The 16,877-nt window shown below is 41.7% G+C and overlaps 4 protein-coding genes across 5 annotated transcripts; 1 reads left to right on the top strand and 3 right to left on the bottom strand.

The window, feature by feature from the left end:
• Positions 1 to 129: 129 nt before the first annotated feature.
• mphosph10 (M-phase phosphoprotein 10 (U3 small nucleolar ribonucleoprotein)) lies at positions 130 to 5,213 on the bottom strand. Its single transcript, XM_086181625.1, has 11 exons — positions 4,903 to 5,213; positions 3,715 to 4,345; positions 3,450 to 3,631; positions 3,194 to 3,353; positions 2,135 to 2,276; positions 1,958 to 2,025; positions 1,697 to 1,834; positions 1,481 to 1,591; positions 1,106 to 1,213; positions 771 to 1,001; positions 130 to 390 (listed from the first exon to the last, which is right to left on the bottom strand). Exons 1-11 carry the CDS (start codon positions 4,986 to 4,988, stop codon positions 241 to 243), a joined length of 2,007 nt encoding a protein of 668 aa, XP_086037751.1. The 5' UTR covers positions 4,989 to 5,213; the 3' UTR covers positions 130 to 240.
• mcee (methylmalonyl CoA epimerase) lies at positions 4,791 to 6,820 on the top strand. 2 transcript variants are annotated; one of them, XM_086181637.1, is made up of 4 exons: positions 4,791 to 4,881; positions 4,985 to 5,114; positions 6,007 to 6,347; positions 6,459 to 6,820. In XM_086181637.1, exons 2-4 carry the CDS (start codon positions 5,087 to 5,089, stop codon positions 6,609 to 6,611), a joined length of 522 nt encoding a protein of 173 aa, XP_086037763.1. In that variant the 5' UTR covers positions 4,791 to 4,881; positions 4,985 to 5,086; the 3' UTR covers positions 6,612 to 6,820. The 2 variants fall into 2 exon arrangements, with proteins under 2 accessions (XP_086037763.1, XP_086037772.1); XM_086181646.1 differs by lacking the exon at positions 4,791 to 4,881 and having other exon boundaries at positions 4,897 to 5,114.
• A 1,155-nt stretch (positions 6,821 to 7,975) lies between these two features.
• Positions 7,976 to 11,685, bottom strand: LOC147269262 (ferritin, heavy subunit). The gene is made up of 5 exons (XM_086181611.1): positions 11,388 to 11,685; positions 10,450 to 10,555; positions 9,490 to 9,636; positions 9,080 to 9,205; positions 7,976 to 8,420 (listed from the first exon to the last, which is right to left on the bottom strand). Exons 2-5 carry the CDS (start codon positions 10,549 to 10,551, stop codon positions 8,262 to 8,264), a joined length of 534 nt encoding a protein of 177 aa, XP_086037737.1. The 5' UTR covers positions 10,552 to 10,555; positions 11,388 to 11,685; the 3' UTR covers positions 7,976 to 8,261.
• A 2,847-nt stretch (positions 11,686 to 14,532) lies between these two features.
• LOC147269261 (large ribosomal subunit protein P2-like) lies at positions 14,533 to 16,872 on the bottom strand. Its single transcript, XM_086194368.1, has 5 exons — positions 16,729 to 16,872; positions 15,702 to 15,825; positions 15,566 to 15,614; positions 14,901 to 14,996; positions 14,533 to 14,660 (listed from the first exon to the last, which is right to left on the bottom strand). Exons 2-5 carry the CDS (start codon positions 15,822 to 15,824, stop codon positions 14,581 to 14,583), a joined length of 348 nt encoding a protein of 115 aa, XP_086050494.1. The 5' UTR covers position 15,825; positions 16,729 to 16,872; the 3' UTR covers positions 14,533 to 14,580.
• Between the last annotated feature and the right edge of the window lie 5 nt (positions 16,873 to 16,877).

Genomic DNA, 16,877 nt, shown 5'->3' with positions numbered 1-16,877 from the left:
AGAGGAAAGTCCTCCCCCACCGGCTTCTGTGTCTGGTGCTGAATGTTGATCTGTTCATTCATATTTCACCTATTTTAAGTTCAGTGTGAACATCAGTTGAATATCACTTCACAAATACATGTTTGGGTTTTGAATTGTTTTAATTGACAAAAAAGAATCTTACAGATTTATTATATTGCAGCTTTGTCATAAAAAATAATCTGTACAATAAAATGATCGAACACAACAGAACATCAAACGTTATAACTTGAGTTTGCTGGCAGAAACCTCTTTGTGTTTCTTCTTCTTTGAAGACTGCTCCTTTGCACTTTTGATCTGACTTTTAACCTGATCCTGCAGCTGAGAGAAGAAAGCCTGAGAGGAGCGCAGAGCCTTGTCCTTCCCCTCATCCTGAAACAGACACAAAAGTTGTTCAAAACTCAAAACTCAGAAACCCACAGATCAAAGAATTAGGGGTTCATTTTTTGCATTCAGGGTTGTGTGAGCGGTGAGATTTCCCAGTTTGAGATGTCAGCATGAAGCCAACATGTTAGGTGATCCCAGAGACAGCAGCCTCTCAGATGACTTGTCTAAATCCAGCGTGCTGGTTTTTCTGCAGTACTGTGTAAATAAATTTAAAAATGAAGGCTTTGGTCCACTTTAAGTTTTATGAGGTACAGTTGGTTTACACAGCCATGACAGTTGTCTTGACCCTATGAAACAGGACAGAGGCGAGACAAATACAGGCCCCTGAATGCAACATGAGGAGGAACATGCAACCAACCACTCACCTTGAGTATCGTCGCTTTGCCTCCTTTTGTGAGTTTCTTTAGGTTTTCCGTGACTTCAGCCTTCGAGGGTTTTTTGTTCTCTCCGGCCTTACTGGCCTCTTTGAGTTTCTGTCTCTTTTCTTTCTCCTTGATCTTGAAATGTTTCACCTTCTTCTTGAGTCGTCTCTCGCGCTTCCTGTCTGTTGACGTCTTCTCAGTATCGCCTAGCTTATCACCTGCTTTGTTCTTCTCCTTTGGGTAGAAAAGGGTATTATTAGACATGCGATATAGCTAAATATACACTCCTCAAAAAAAAAAACCCCAACAACAACCTCTGAATATGACAGATGACAAACCTTGATTTCTTCTGGGGCGAGCAGTGTAGCATCACTGGCGCTGACAGGAGCCACCTCCTCCATTGTGATAGAAGGCAGGTTAGACACCACTTTGACCTCTGGAACAGGCTGCAGATGAGAAGGGAACATTATTCCATATGTTTTTATATCTATTTATGTATTAAAGATTTTAAATACACCCTAAACTTAATCATAAGCTCTGATGAATAACCCTATGATCATTCTAATCTTGTCCAATGTAGTATTCGTTTATCTTTTGACTCGCTATTTTAACTTTGCTGATTAAAGAACGCCACTGACACAACAATTTGCTGTAAACCAATGTATCCTTGCTGGATTCTGATCTTTTTATAACTGCTGTCAAGCTAAACTTACTGGTTTAGGCGTGAAGTGGAAGTTAGACAGAGTATCCAGCTTCAAGAAGAGTGTGTCCATCAGCTTCTGAATTTCTACATGGGAGGGGTTCTCCTCCTCCTCCGTCTTTTGCTGGAATCATAGTTTTTAAAAAAAATTAAATTAAAACACCCGAAACTGGATACAACTCCTCTTTGTTTATGTTTAAGTAACTGTGAAACAAGACAAAGTTCAAACCTGGGTCTGCTTGAGGTACTCTTGCTCATAGATTTCTGCCAGACTCTGCTTGCTCTTCTCGTGGTCCAAAGTGAGCCTCTTCTTGTACTCAAACACCTCCTCCTTGGGTTTCTCCTTTCGGACGACATCATCAAACGCCTTGCAGAAAGACAAGTAAAAGGTACCGTTTGAATGATATTCAGGTAAACACACACGCATATATATATATATATGTATATACAAAATTACAGAGAAAGTGAAACAACATAATCGTAGAACAACCTGATCTTTAATCCTCTGCTTGATGATGTCTTCAAGCTGTAGTGTGATTTCCTCTGTGATCGCAGGAGCTACAACACAACAGATCAAATGTCACCGTTTATAATCCGAACTTTGAATCATCAGCAGAGACATCAACATAAAAAAAATGCAATTTATAAGCCCAGAAGTGCTACCCACCCATCCTGGACGTCTGCTCAAACTCCACATCCTCCTCCAGCATGCTGTTCTCTGGACGAGTCTGAGCCGTCACTTCTCCAGACAGCTGCCAGGATTTCCCCGCCAGTGCAGCTTTCTCCAGCTCCTCGATCTTCTCTGACATCTGCAGCAGGGAATATGACAGTTTTACATTATCCGTGCAGCTTGGGTTGGATCAGTGAAAACTGCGGAGCGATAGAAGCGGGCATCTCAGGCCTGCTGCTGTCAAAATGCCATTTAATTAAATAATGTGCCGCTGCAGAGATGTCCTGCTTATTCTACAAACTTCGAAAAAAAAAAAATCTTTGTTTGATACAGATTCCCACAACTACATTTATTGAGTTTTTCAATGAAAGTGAGAATAATCATTTAGAAATTAACATTCCTTTCATATCGCACACCATATCAAAATTGCAAAATCAGTCAAAATACATGTAAAAAAATATTTATTTTCTCAAAGTAGCGCAGCCTAAGTCTCTGCAGAGCGGGCGCTAACAAACCCTCTTATATCTTATTTTATCGACACACGCCAGTGGAAACATGCTCAACCCCAATCATCCTACAAAGTGACAAAAAGGGAGACACGTCAAATAACTTTCTGCAATGACCAGAACTTTTTAAAACATTAGGAATTGAGAAAGCAAGCAAAGGCAGTGGTTACTTGCTGTAAACGTGACAAACTTCGAGGGAGTTTTCTCCCTTCATCGTGGTTGGACAACGTTTACTGGGACACAACTGCTGCACGTCCCTCAGGTGTCGCCCTAAAGACTTTGGACTGGTTTTTCAATGAAGGATGTTCTGCCTTGTAATTGTTTCAACACACTTCAAGCAACAACAACAGGGTGAATATCGTCGGTCTGTACGAGTGAAGCGTTTGCAGACTTGTCAGTCACCTTACTCTCTGACCTTTCTCGCTTGTTTCAGTCCTTTTATCCTGTTCACATCCACATGCTGACAAACTCTTTTTGCTATTCAAAGCTTTTATAAAACTCACCAATTAATCATGGCCTAAAGAACAGGTTACACTTTCAGTCTGCTTACCTTTTCTTGCCTTTTCTCAAATGACGACTTTGATTCAGACTTTGCTGAGCTTGAGCCTCCAAATATGTCCTCCAAGTCCTCCCCTTCACTGTCCTCATCCCCAGAAAGGTCAAAAGTCACTTTTTTCAGAGAGGCTTTGGCCTGGTTCACGTGTTCATCCCTGGAAAAAAAAAAGGAAGACACCAAAAATGCTGGTAAAAACACACACAAATGTCAAATATTTCCTGACACACACCCCAGTTTTAATAACACTCACTCATTATCTTCCTCCTCTTCACCAGCTGAATCATCTTCTTCATCATCATGTTCTTCATCACCATCTTCCATTTCGTCACCCACGCTGTCGTCGTCACTGTCTGATTGGTTATCATCTTCAGCTGCCGTCCCCTCCACTGCATCAAAGTAGTCTTTGTACTTCAGATTTCTGGAGCTTTTACCCTTTTAATAAACGACACATATAACTCGTCAGCTCCATCACAAAGACAGTTCAATTGAATCTTGTGAAGTAACACGATACATACAGCGATTTTCTTTTTTGTAGAAATCATTTCAAGGTCAAGATCATCGTCGTCATCAGAGGGCAGGTCCTGAAAGTAATTTATCTCATTTTCATCCTCGTTCTCCTTCCCTTCTTGCTTGTCCATGTCATCAAGAAATGACTCCATCTCTGACAGCTTGAAGAACTTATCATCGACCTCGGAGGGAAGCCCCTTCATTTTGGAGCTTTTCCCTGGGAGCTCTTTCCTCTGTTTCTCTCGCATCTCCAGGGCATCAACATCAAAATCTATATCAGAGTCCTCGTCTGTGTGGTCTTCTAATTCACCTTCAGACATTTTTTCAGACTGTTGGTGTAATTCTTCTTCTTCATCCTCAGCTGCTCCTTCATCTTCATCACAATTCTCTTCCTCCATCTTCTCCTCCAGGACCGCTAACGTCTCATCTGTCAAGGCTTCATCGACTTTATTTTTAAAGTGTTTCAGCACAGCAGTGTTCTGCAGCTCCAGTTCCTGCCAGATCTGCTCTTCATCAAAACTGTCCACCACCAGCTGAACCAACGGGCTGCCCTTATAATCTGCAGGCTCTTTGGCTTTGAGAAGGTCGTACAGGGTCTTAGTGAGAGACGTAAAGTCTGCTGCAGCTCCATCTTGGAGACTGCGAAAACAGAAATACAAACACTGAGAATTTTATAAAACAAATTAGAGAGGATTTATGTATTTCACTCACATTCATGAAATTGATTTCAGGTTAATGAAGTGCTTTCTTTAAACTGCTGTCAAATAATACATGTGCGCCTGTGACAGATGGCGAGTACACTGGTGAATTAGGCGTGAAAGTGGCTCATTTGAAATCTTCCACATCGGTTTGAGAGCTGATCATCTCTCTGAAAAAAAAAATCTATGCACTTCTTACGATACATGACAGCTTACATAAATATAAGCTGTTTCACCGAGTTGACGTAAAGTAACAGCTGTACGTTCATAAAAAATAAAACATTATTAGACAACCTTTTCTAGACTATATTTAATCGCGTTTTCCACCCACAATCCCTTCGCTATAAAAGCCCAGGCGATCGTTGTGGCATCCTTAACACGGTGTGCTGGATGCTACATCCAGTTAGCCGAAGCTAGCACTCAGCTAGCTGAGCCTCAGACCAGCGACGCTGCGACACATTTCCCAGCTCCACAAGGGTATGAACAGATAACACTTGCCTCAGGAAATTCTCTGGGTGTGTTGTGATGACATTTATCTTCTTCACACACTCCTCTAAAACGCTCCACACGTCTCCACTAGCCATCGTTGCCTTCCTCACACGTGAGACGCCCGTGCTGCAGGTAAACAGGGTCTACAAGAAACGTCTACTTCTGTTCTTCTGTTCCGGAGAGTGTTGTCAACATGGCGTCCGCTCTTCTGAAGGTTGCAGGTTGGTTCATCTCGAAATTGATTAAACTTGAGTACGCGTGCTTTTGTGTCTTTCATTTAATTCGTGCAAATTTCTGTAGTCCGGAATAGATCCACAGACGGGTTTGCAGCGTGAAATCCCAGTGCGACAGCTCCCGGGCTGCTGGCTAACTTGGAGTGTTTGTTTTTGTACGCGGGCACATTTGTCGCGCTCCAGTTAGAAGTTTGCGGTTCCACTTCATTGTTGTATGAATATACTAATTGACTGAACGTGTGTTACAAATAAATTTACGTTTACAGTTGTTGTTTTTTTCCATTCGCCAGAGCTTGATGGTTCCATTGGCACTGAATTGAGTTGACTCATAAATAACGTTTACAACCCATAAAATAAAATAATTTATAATGTTATCGTGGTAATTACAGCATTTCCAGAAATGGTAAACGAGTCATGATGTGTCTACAGTGGTGTCACTTAAGTAATATTTCTATTTGACTGAGTGGAGCCATGAAAACATGTGTAAACAGCAAGATAATGCCGGTTAGATGATTCTGCTATCAGTAAGTGTGGGGCAAGTTCTGTTTTTACAGTTTTCAGGTTGTGTAGTTGACGTTATTGCGTAGAAACACTTTGTTAACATCAGTTTTATTCATTTGATCATTGAACTGTGAGTGAGTCACGTCTTTTGCTTCGGTGAGTTTGTGATCTCTGAAAATGTTGCTCAACTGAAATCACCTTTCATTCAAGAGATTTTCATGTTCTTGATTGTTATGTGATATATAACAAGTTTTTCAACTGTATACTATAGCATCACACACAGCACCACCTCCCTAATCTCACAAATGTACTTAGGCTGGATTTCAAGGGGATGGGATCAAACCCAATACCTAAAAATCATCTCATTCTATTCTTCCAGTTTCAGGTCTTTCCAGATGTTCTCATCTCACATTCCTGAGAGCACACGCCACCACAGCGGCCCTCCGTCAGGGCATCCCCGGTTCTCTGTGGAAGCTGGGGAGGCTGAACCACATCGCCATCGCTGTTCCCGACATGGAGAAGGCCACAGCTCTGTATAGAGACATCCTGGGGGCTGCAGTGAGCGACAAAGTACCTCTGCCAGAGCATGGCGTCTACACCGTGTTTGTGGAGCTTGGCAACACAAAACTGGAGCTACTCCATCCTCTCGGAGAGAAGAGCCCGATTGCTGGCTTCCTACAGAAGAACAAGGCTGGAGGGATGCACCACATTTGTATTGAGGTGCGAATTAAATGCTCACGCACAGCCAGACAAGTAAAATACAATGAGGACTGTGTTTTTAGTTTCTAATGTCAAGATGATTAATCCTCTGAATGTGCGGCTGGGTTGCAGGTAGACGACATCAACGCTGCGATTGTAGACCTGAAAGCAAAGAACATCCGAATGCTGTCAGCTGAGCCTCGGATAGGAGCTCACGGCAAACCAGTGATGTTTCTTCATCCTAAAGACTGTGACGGAGTTCTGGTGGAGCTGGAACAGGCATGAACTCCTGAAGCTCCTCATTCACATTTATACACAGTTTATTTAACCAAAAAAATGTAGTTTTGGTTATATTGCTCCCTGTTACACTTGGATATTTTCATCTCAAAAGGGTGCCTCAGTGTGTTCTTGCCTTTCGTGTCTTGTTACCAAATCGCAATCTGGGGGGCTTCAACGGCTTCCTTAAATATTTAGAATAAAAGTGCTGACAGGTATGAATTTGTTCTGGAGTGAGAATGCTTAAGTTTGCTCTGCTACTGCTGTTCAACAGGACGACTGACTCGTATGAAGCATGTGATGAGGTGAAAATATTCAATTTGAATGAACAAGCAATAAAGCTAATGAAGGATCAATAGAGTCCTTACTTGAAGCATTAAAAACTCTGCTAAAAGTTTCTGGAGTTCAGTCGCTCTGTACATGGCAACCACGACACAAAGACATGACCCGATGGTGACGCTGTGACAGTTACTTGTATGTTTTGGCCAATAATTTTTTTTAGTCATAATCCATAGAGTGATTTACTTTTTGTATTGTTGTGCCTTAAATAAAATCAGTCCACGTAAACACGGACTTGGCAGCCATTTTAAATTATAACTCTTTATGATCAAAGGTGTTTTTTTTTCTGCTTTTTTACTGGGGGGAGGGGTGCAAAGATTTGGCCTGCAGGTGGCACTGTTTGAAACATATTGTAGCATAGATCGTAAAACTTGTGGGTTATTTTACAATTTATGTAACAGGATATGATCTCCAAACAAAGGTTTCACCACCAGCGCCAGAATTCTGGTACATTCTCAAAATTATATTCTATCCATGTCAGCAAATTATCCAACAATGCTGAAAATTCTGAGCGGCATCAACCAACCTCCAGTAGCCATTTTGCGATTGCTGCTGCCTCCAAGGTGACAGGGCCATTTAATGTTTTGAAAAATGACATCAATAGAAGAACATTTCTGAAGTGGAAGGGACAGTTAGGTGAAATGCAAGTGAGTAATTTTTGTCCAGTTTTGTTTCCTCAATTAAAAAGGAAGTGAAAAACATGTTGAATTACTACAATGACTCATTTCCCTGTTTCATGACTCACAGGTGAACCACTGGAGAGTTTACAAAGTTAGGAAACAAATGAGCAGAATCTCTGCACTTACTCGTTCAGTAAAACTCCCCACAGCTTGTTTGCCACCGCCCCCCCCGCTCTCACTTCTAAAAGTACTTAATTTGTGAAATATCAACTGTGTCTGGTTGGTTGTGGTCAAAAATGTCACATGTAAATTTCATTTGATGAGTTCGTGGCACACATGGAAAACCACTGAAATGGCCTCCACAGATTCTGAAGACAAGACAAAAGCACAAAAAAAACAAACAAGACAGGACTGTTTCCAGAGGATCTGATTTATTTGGTTTTATCAAGAACTCCAAGCATAAAACACAGCCACTATTTGGCAATGACAAAGCTGACAGCAGAGAATAACTCGCAGCTTTGAGAGCACGTTTATAGATGGAAATGTCGTTTTTGGGTAACGCGGTAACCACATGAGAAGTAGGAGAGCTACAAATCCCCAGCTGGTAGCATGCGAGCAAATTCATATTCCGAAAAAGCAAGATAACAAAAAAGGTACATACAGGTATATAGAATGCATTTGTACTGTTATCTGGAGGGATTTAGCTGCTTTCTTTAGCCATAGTGTGTTTGTCAAACAGGTACTCGGCCATGCCGTTCTCAGGTGCACCCATGCGCCGCATCGTGTTCACCCAGTCTGCCAAAATTTTAATGGACTTCACCTGCTCGTCCAGGAAGTGCGTCTCGATGAAATCACACAACTGCAAGACAGAGACAACAAATCAGCCCAGAACTGAAATATAGGTATTTCAACCCAAGGGATCAAAGAGCCGAGTCTGCTCCTTCGACGAAAAAAGAAAAAAAAGCCATGTGTCACACACCGCATCCAAGTTTCTCTATCTTGTACACAAAAAAAACCCTCCAGCTGTTAACAATGAGTGTGTTCATCTTTAAAAAAAAAAAAAAAATGTACAACAGTTAAGGTGTCAGGGTTTTATTATGAATGGTAAATAAACATGAACTAGATAATCAGTATTTTTTTTCTTTTTTTAGAGAATAAAGATAAAAATGCTCTTCAAATATGTAGATATGTATAAACCCCTAATTGTTGCTTATTTTCTGCAATTTCACTCTGTGGTCTGGTCAAAGTATGAGGATACAATCAAACAGGGATTTCAACATGTCTACATGTTCATTTTGACCGAGCAGGAGAGTGATAATGCACGACGGAGTTCTGCAGTACATTCACATTCTCCTCATCTTCCAGAAATATGTCGTTGAAGTTGTCATTCAATTTTGTAGATGCTAAAAAGAAATGTTACTGTTTCAAGACACAAATAGTTTTTGGCCTGTAGCCCACCATATTATTTCAGTTTGGGCACTTGAAGGGAAAAGGTTGGATGTGTGACTTTATACTCACATGGGGGTCATTGTGATCTGAGCACAGTTTGTGCAAGTCCAAAAGCGATATGTTGACATTCTTCTCAAGCTGCAGTGCGCAGTCGAGGGCCTCGACGCCACTGCCCCACTCGTCCCTCTCTGGTTTCTGAAAAACAGGGCAGAGACACGTCTTAATGACAGACAGGAGGCCGGTGACCTCTCCCAGATGGCCAGTACACTGATGATTGCAAAGTAGAATACAGGTTTAACGTTTTACTTGAGCTTTGGTGCTCATTTTTGCGTCTGGCTGCTATAGATAAGCGGCACATTGCGCTCACGCCCGCTCTATCTTTCTTGCCTCATGGTTCCCACCCAATAAAAGAAATCTCCCACCCACTCTTAACGCTGAAACAACAAAGAGCACACATCAGATTATTTTTGAGTTCATACCCTGACATCTTGAAGGAAGATCCTACCGCCCCTCATGTTCTGGAGTTTCATCAGCTTCTCAGCATGCTCACGCTCCTCGAGTGACTGATCACGGAAGAACTTGGCAAAATTGGGTAACGCCTTATCATCCCGGTCAAAGTAGTATGACTGTGAATAAGTAAACACCAGGAATGTTAAAGTCCTAACCTACAGATTAACCTCCAGGCAAACAATAGGCTGAATGAGGCAAAACCAACACAACCAATACTTAAAAGAAGCTATGATGATGAAACAGAAAACATACCTGCCTTAAATATTACTGAGATGTTAGTGGACAATAGAGTAATTTACTCAATAATGCAAAGAATGTCTCTCTCACACACACGGATTATATATGTGTTTGTGAAAATAAAACACACACACGTCTTCACATATTTCTGTTCATATAATTCTTCTATAAAACATGACAAAAAGAGTATGTCAGCATACGTATGTGGACACATTCTCTCAGATAAATTCAGCCTTTAGAGTACAACGCTCTTTGTGCCAGCTATGAATTACCTTCTCTGACCTTCCTCGGTCTATACTCTAATGTATAACACACTTCAACCTTTGTTTTATTACTTGGCTACAGAACATTTGCTGTACCTCTGCTCACACACACACACACACACACTGATAAGAAGCAGACACTTTAAGACCTTAAAAAGAATGCCTGTTTTTCACATCCATCTGAGGGATGTTTTTGCAAACCATCCACACTTCATAGGTGCATGAAGATAAAACACTTACACAACGCCATTATACAACCACAATAACCACAATTAAAATTAATTAGAAATACTTCCTCATAGTCGTAGAAAGAGTTTCTCTCCAACCACTTCTGCTTCAGTTTAACCGCCCCAACTCCTCTTCTCCATCCCACTCAGGCGCCTGTGTAGCCCCTGACCTCTAAATATAAAAACCCAGGTAGACTCTCACCATAGACAAGTAGACGTAGGAGGCGTACAGCTCCAGGTTGATCTGCCTGTTGACTGCAGCCTCACAGTCCTGGTGGAAGTTCTGTCTCACCTGAGCAGTCATTGTTCTGAATCACAAAAAAAGTCAAGGGACACACAGTTCAACTTGAGAAGGGACTGATTGATACTTGGCCATAAATAGAAGCGACGCATTCATCATCAATCAAAAGAGACTGCATCAGTTCTCTGTTAAAGTACTTTGTTATACAAGCTTTTACAATATTAGGTCTTTTCTCGTGTGACGTTCGATCAAAACACCTTCGATGATGGTTTCTTTAAACGTCTGACAAGGAAAGAAAGCGCCTTGAGCCCTGGGAAACTGTTACGAGCTATTTATAATGTGTTGTTGATCATTCAAATTGTGAAAAAGACCGATGAAAATAAGTTTGGCAATAATCAGAACTTTGTTTTGGCAGTGATTTCCCCTACAAATTAATATGGCAACATCACTTTATTTATACAGCACATTTCATACTCAGAGGTGCAATTCAAAGCGCATTAAGGTAAACGCTAATTATAATGGAAAGCAAAAAAAAAAAAATTGTTGAAAACACAAAACGAAGACAATAAAAAAATATAACGCCGAGTCGCAAGTTACCAACTACATAAAAATTATTTAAGTTAAACTGTAATTACACTGGGTTCCTGATTATGCAAGACACGTGAACCAGCAATTACCAGTTGCTATCGTTAGCTTGTAGCAGTAGCAGCCTTATTGATTAAGGGCTCAAGTACGTTTGTGGCGAGCGGCCGACAGTGGAGCCGAGCCAGGGTCCGCCACTGAGACTGCGCGGAGGTTGGCTAACTGCGCCACACTGACTGTATATACAACAACACCGACCGTCGATGGAAGCCAGTCGGAGAAAACACATGCTCACCGGAGATAACAAGTTTCCTTACCAGAGCCAGCGGCGGGTCTTGTTAAGAGAAGGTGGAGGTCTTGCCCGGGCAGTTGGTGTCGTCAGCAAAACAAACAGCTAGCTTACGAGCTTAACGACGGTCGTGATAGCTTAGCTTACGTCTTTAAGAAAATTAAAATTGATGAGTCAGTTTCGACGATGGTCTGGTTGATCTTTTAATTTGGTCTTCTCTTCTTGAGCGGTTTGGAAGACAGCTGAGAGGTTGCCGTTCAAGCACTGTTGAAGCAGGTAACCTTCACCGTCCGCTAACGAGACGTAACTGAGCTCGTGCAAGCCAGCGCGTACTTGTGCTGGGGCGGACCGTGACGTCACTGTCCGGCAAAGGGTGGGACCTGAAGGCAGCGGCTCTTTTTTTTTTTTCCCTCTTCATGGAACAAAATCATTTCACAACCTTGTATAAAAAAATTCCACGCTGTGTTCCAGCATAAATATCTGCAAAAAAATATTCGTGAGTAACACACAATTTGTTGCAAAAGCAACGCTAAGAGAAGATCCCTCACTGTGTTTACCAAGACAAAAACATCTTTCAGTCTAAAAAGAAATCCCAAAATGTGTACCAATCCATGAAAAATTTATACAGAAAGGCCCAAGGGTGAAAAATTCAAGATTATATATGAAATTGTGCTTAATTATAAATGATTTTTTAAAAGTGCTCTGTTATTTGATCATGACCCTTTTTCAGTTTTAACAGCTTGCACGGTAACAACTTTATTAAGGTGTACCTGGACTCATCAGCAACCTTCACTCATCACCTGCCTGGTTTGGTAGGTCGAGATTCAATTATTTTATCTTTGAAAAAAAATCAAAAGAATAAGAGGGAACTATGAGTTGTTCCTCCGCTCAGCAGTTCATGGTGAGTGTCCATGTTCTACTCCAGTACTGTGCAACTGATACAAACTATGAAGCCATGTGAAGTTTTGAACGAAAGTCTGTGCTTGATATTCCCAAGTTAAAGTGCTTTTTTCCTTACAATTTCTGCAAATGAAAGTATCGGTAGTTTCCTCAGCTTTTCTTTCTGCCTGATTTCAATGTGTCTCCTGACTCTCACAGTGTAAAATGAGAGGTGATAATCTTTTAATAATAAACCAGAAAGTCCTCCTATGAGACAGTCAGCCGTAGAGTACTGGAACCCAGCTTTAGAAACACATAGTTTATGTATAATCACCTAGTTGCTAAAATGCCCTTTCAGTGTGAGAGCCCTCAAGAAAAACAACACAACTGAGCAAAACTGAGATCAACATACGAAGAATCTTTTTTTTTTTCATTTCAGTATCTTTGGAGGATCATTAACTAATATAATACAGAAGAAATGATAATACTAAACTACTGAATCCACCTCATAACAACATTTCTGCAGTAAATCAAGCATTAGAAGAGGTCCGTTAGGGACGATGTTGATTTCTGTAGCCTACAATCAGGAGGTTGCTCCATGCCATTTTAAAAGTCTGCTGACTCAGCTTTAAAACAAGACACGCAAGACGTGACTCAGCAATGTGGGCTTGTTAAGTGACTACAGAAAATGTTTGGGATTAAGAAACAGTCCTGGTCACACATCAGAACATGACTCTTAGTCATGTCTTATTGAAACACTGGGTGTCAGCTGTCTTGGGTTCATGTTTAGGTTCAAAGTTCTTGTTTGCTCTGTCCTTGGCAGCGATGGCAGAGGTATGTTTTCCACTGCAATGTGCATGGAAGTCGTAGTCCTAGTAATATTCCAGTATCTTTAACAGCGTCCACCTGCTTCAACTGAGTGAGAAGCTGTTCAGGACGGATGGCGGCGTGTCTCTTAGACTGCTGACTGTGCTGTTAACCTTGCAATAGTGTGTCTGGGGAGCTCCGCCCCTCTCTGATGTTGTGGTCAGTGACGCAGGAGAGCAACAGCTGATCATGTCTCTATACATGTTCCCTCCTGAAATTTCTAGAGCTGATGACTGATGACCAGCTGATGACTCTGCAGTGGGGGAGGGGTGTGATAGGTTGGTAGAGGAGTCAGGGAGCTGAATTGAGGAGTGGTAAATGTTAATAAAACCAAGGAGAAGGTGCTTGATTTTAAGAAGAGAAAGGCAAAGGCAAACATGCTCAGTGAGGAGGTTGGAGTCGTGGAGCGCTACAAGTGCTTATGTGTCCATATAAACATCAGACTGGCATGGAGGACCAACAGCGACGCTGTGTGCAAGAGGGAGGATGAGCTGACATTCTGAGGATGCTCAGATTCTTCAGTGTATTCAACAAGATGCTGGAGATCTTCCAGTTCGCAGCTATGGTCTGCTGAGGGCAAGCAGCCATCCAGACTTGCCAGCAGGATCTACTAACTCATCTCTGGATTGATCATCAGCCAAAATCTGGAGACAACGGACTCTGGGTCACTCAGGTCACTCTACAAATTGCTCTCCATCTGGGACGATGCATCCAACATGTCCACATCACACTCCAGAGACAACAGAGCTTCATTCCTGCACAAATTTGTTCATACGGACATGTTTAGCCCTCAATTTCGTCCTGCAGACAGTAAGCTTAGCCTGGCAACTACATGCAACTGCTCCAAATGGCCACTCCTGTCAAACACCCATGCAATATCATTTTACTTACGTTTGGGACATCTACATATGATTTGAAGGTTATTTCCCCCATTTCACTTCATCAGATAAATTCAGATAATTGAAAAGGACAACTGGGACACAAGTCACATAATGAGGTTTATCAGTAAATTGGTGGACGATTTCATCTAATAACACTGTCTTTTGATTGTTACTAGATCATGAGAGCAAATAAAAAAATCCCAATAATTAGGTGTCGAGTGTCACCAGTAGCCCTTTTGTTAACAAACAGCACCATCTATTGACCACTGGGCTCAATTATATAACTGGACCAACTGGACCCATTGAACCAAATGTGAGGACTCCAAACCAGGAGGGTTTGGTTAAAGATTTGCAGATGTTGCATAACTCAAGAGTCAAGCAGTGACACCAGCCCTCATACCGACTGGAAACATTTTTGAATCGGTTCAATACTGTCAACTCTGATTATGACACACAAGGGAGCCATAAGAACACAAGCCATGTTTGAATGCTTCTGAGTTATAGTTGTAGTATGATTTGATGTGCTGGATGTATGAATTTTATAGTGACCACCATTACAAGCATTTTTTTAAACAAATTTTTATTTGAAAATATTTAGTCAAACAGGCCGAATCCCATGTCGTCATCAGACTCCTCAGACTCCTCCTTCTTCTCTTCCTTCTTCTCCTCAGCAGCTGGAAGAAAAACAAATCACACACAATATCTTTAATATCAAGAGTAAATCAGACGATTGTCTGTGCACTTTGTATCAATATGAGCTCATCTGAACAGAAAGACTCCACAGCACTTCCCCCACTTAGAACAAAATTAAACTGCAACACTCCAACACATTCAACCAAGGTGAAGCCAAAAAAGATCACCGGTGTCAAGTGTCACTGATGCAGACAAACAAGGTGCTAATCTGTGACGCTCACCTGCAGCAGGGGCCGCAGCTCCGCCTGAGCCGGCAGCTGCAGAGCTGGCAACAGCGACAGCACCACCTGCTGGCACACTGGCCAGCTTACCGTAACCTGAGGAGACGCAAATTGGCAGACATGAAGCTCAAGCGCAAACATCAACACCTGGCAGCCACAAATAGGAGAGAGGTCAGGCCAGCACCAGGATTTCATTAGTTACGGTAACTTTCCTGGCATCAAACAGGCGAAACATCCTTAAAACCATTTGATCTGGTATTTAATACTGCTCTTTCAGCTGTTTGGCATCATGTTCCAAATGCCACTCATTGTTCATTACAGTCTAAGATTCTCGGAGAGAAAACCATGTTGGTCTTAGAGTGAGAAACATCAAACTGCCAGGAAACAGCATGTTTTGGTCACAATTTATTCTTTGACAATGAAACCACTGGTGAATTCAGTTTTGACTGCTCAGCTGGTCACATTTCAGAACAATTCACACATTTTTTAACTTAATTCTGTGTTGCTCAAGAATTTAAAAATGGGAGCATCCAACTTCAAAGAGAAGGTGACCTAGAGCTTCTTGTACTGATACAAGTCAAGCCAGATCACACCTGGTGGGGTTAAATGAAAAGAGGCAAGCCTACATTGGCACAAACATGCCCATTGATGGCTGACACACTCACCTGTGGCGATCACCTCGTTCACATTCTTGCCTTTGAGCTCAGAGATGACCTGATGAGCAAGAGGTGAGATTTGTGAATTTTGCTCAAATTAAAGCTGTTGGCAAGGAAGTACCGCTAACAACCCCAGACACTGTACCTTCTCAAGGCGAGTGTCATCGGCCTCAATGCCAACGCTATCCAGGATCTTCTTGATGTCCTTGGCCTCTGGGTTCTCATTGCCACCCAGGGAAGCGAGCAGGTAAGCAGCGACGTAACGCATCCTGTAAAAAAAAACAAACAAACACAGTACCTATATTAAAAGGTTTGAACTGATTTACACATGGTAGCATGGTCACCTTGGGCCAATTTTACATTACCAGAAAAAAACAACAAAGAACACCTCACTTAAACTTGTATCTTACTACTGACACCACACACTTAACTCTCAGGCTTCCAAGTATTTAACTATTGTAGCTTCCACCATGCAGCATAATTCAATTTTCCTAGGTTGTCTTACAAACATCAGATCAAATCAAAGACGTGTTTAAGTAGGAGAGGACAATATCCAACACCTTCATTGTTGGTGGTTTACAGCTGACTTTGATACATGTGAGGTTTGCCTTAAGAACCTCTTGAGACGCTGGAAACATTAACATAGATGTCACTGATCTGCTTACATTTTTCCATTATACCAAAACATTACTCCATTTAAATTTCCAGCCAAGATGTGCAGCCACAGGATAAAGGCAAGGATCCTTAACTTTAGTTGTGCATTTCTCGAATATTCCAACAATGGCGACTGATATTTTTTCCTCCGGTGAACGACAGTTTTCAGTTGACTTTGGACCGTATTTAAAAGACGCAACAGTAAATGATTGGTTTAAACGGGATGTCTGCATTTCAGCTGGCTAGGCTACGTCTCCCGTCACGTTCCTTCATACACATCAAAAACGCGAAATGTCCAGTTAACGGACACTCACGTTACCATGTGCTGGTTTTCTACGGCACCGTGAGCTAATTTAGCCGCTAGCAACATTACCATTCCAACTACCACTTGATTTTGATTAAAACATTCTCACTTATCTTAAAAACTGCGATAAGTGGACGGTAGCGGTGTATCTCCCTGAACACTGTCTTTATTTACCCATGGATTTGCCCAAAAATAGATTAGAAAAGCGACTCACTTGAGCTAGACAGGCGAACGCGTGTTGACTTCAAGATTAGCACGGTCAGAAAGGAAGTTACGTCAGAGAGTGAAACCGGAAAATACTTCGCTTCTTCTTCGGATGGAGAAAAATCGGACAGCTAGTCTACTGCTGTTTAGTGGTCTAAA

This window comes from Aulostomus chinensis, chromosome 2, assembly GCF_037954235.1.
Source record: "Aulostomus chinensis isolate RoL2024-O1b breed Wild chromosome 2, RoL_Achi_v1.0, whole genome shotgun sequence".
NCBI lineage: Eukaryota > Metazoa > Chordata > Actinopteri > Syngnathiformes > Aulostomidae > Aulostomus > Aulostomus chinensis.
The sequence above is the reverse complement of the archived record's forward strand: the minus strand, read 5'-3'. Positions and strand labels throughout refer to the sequence as shown.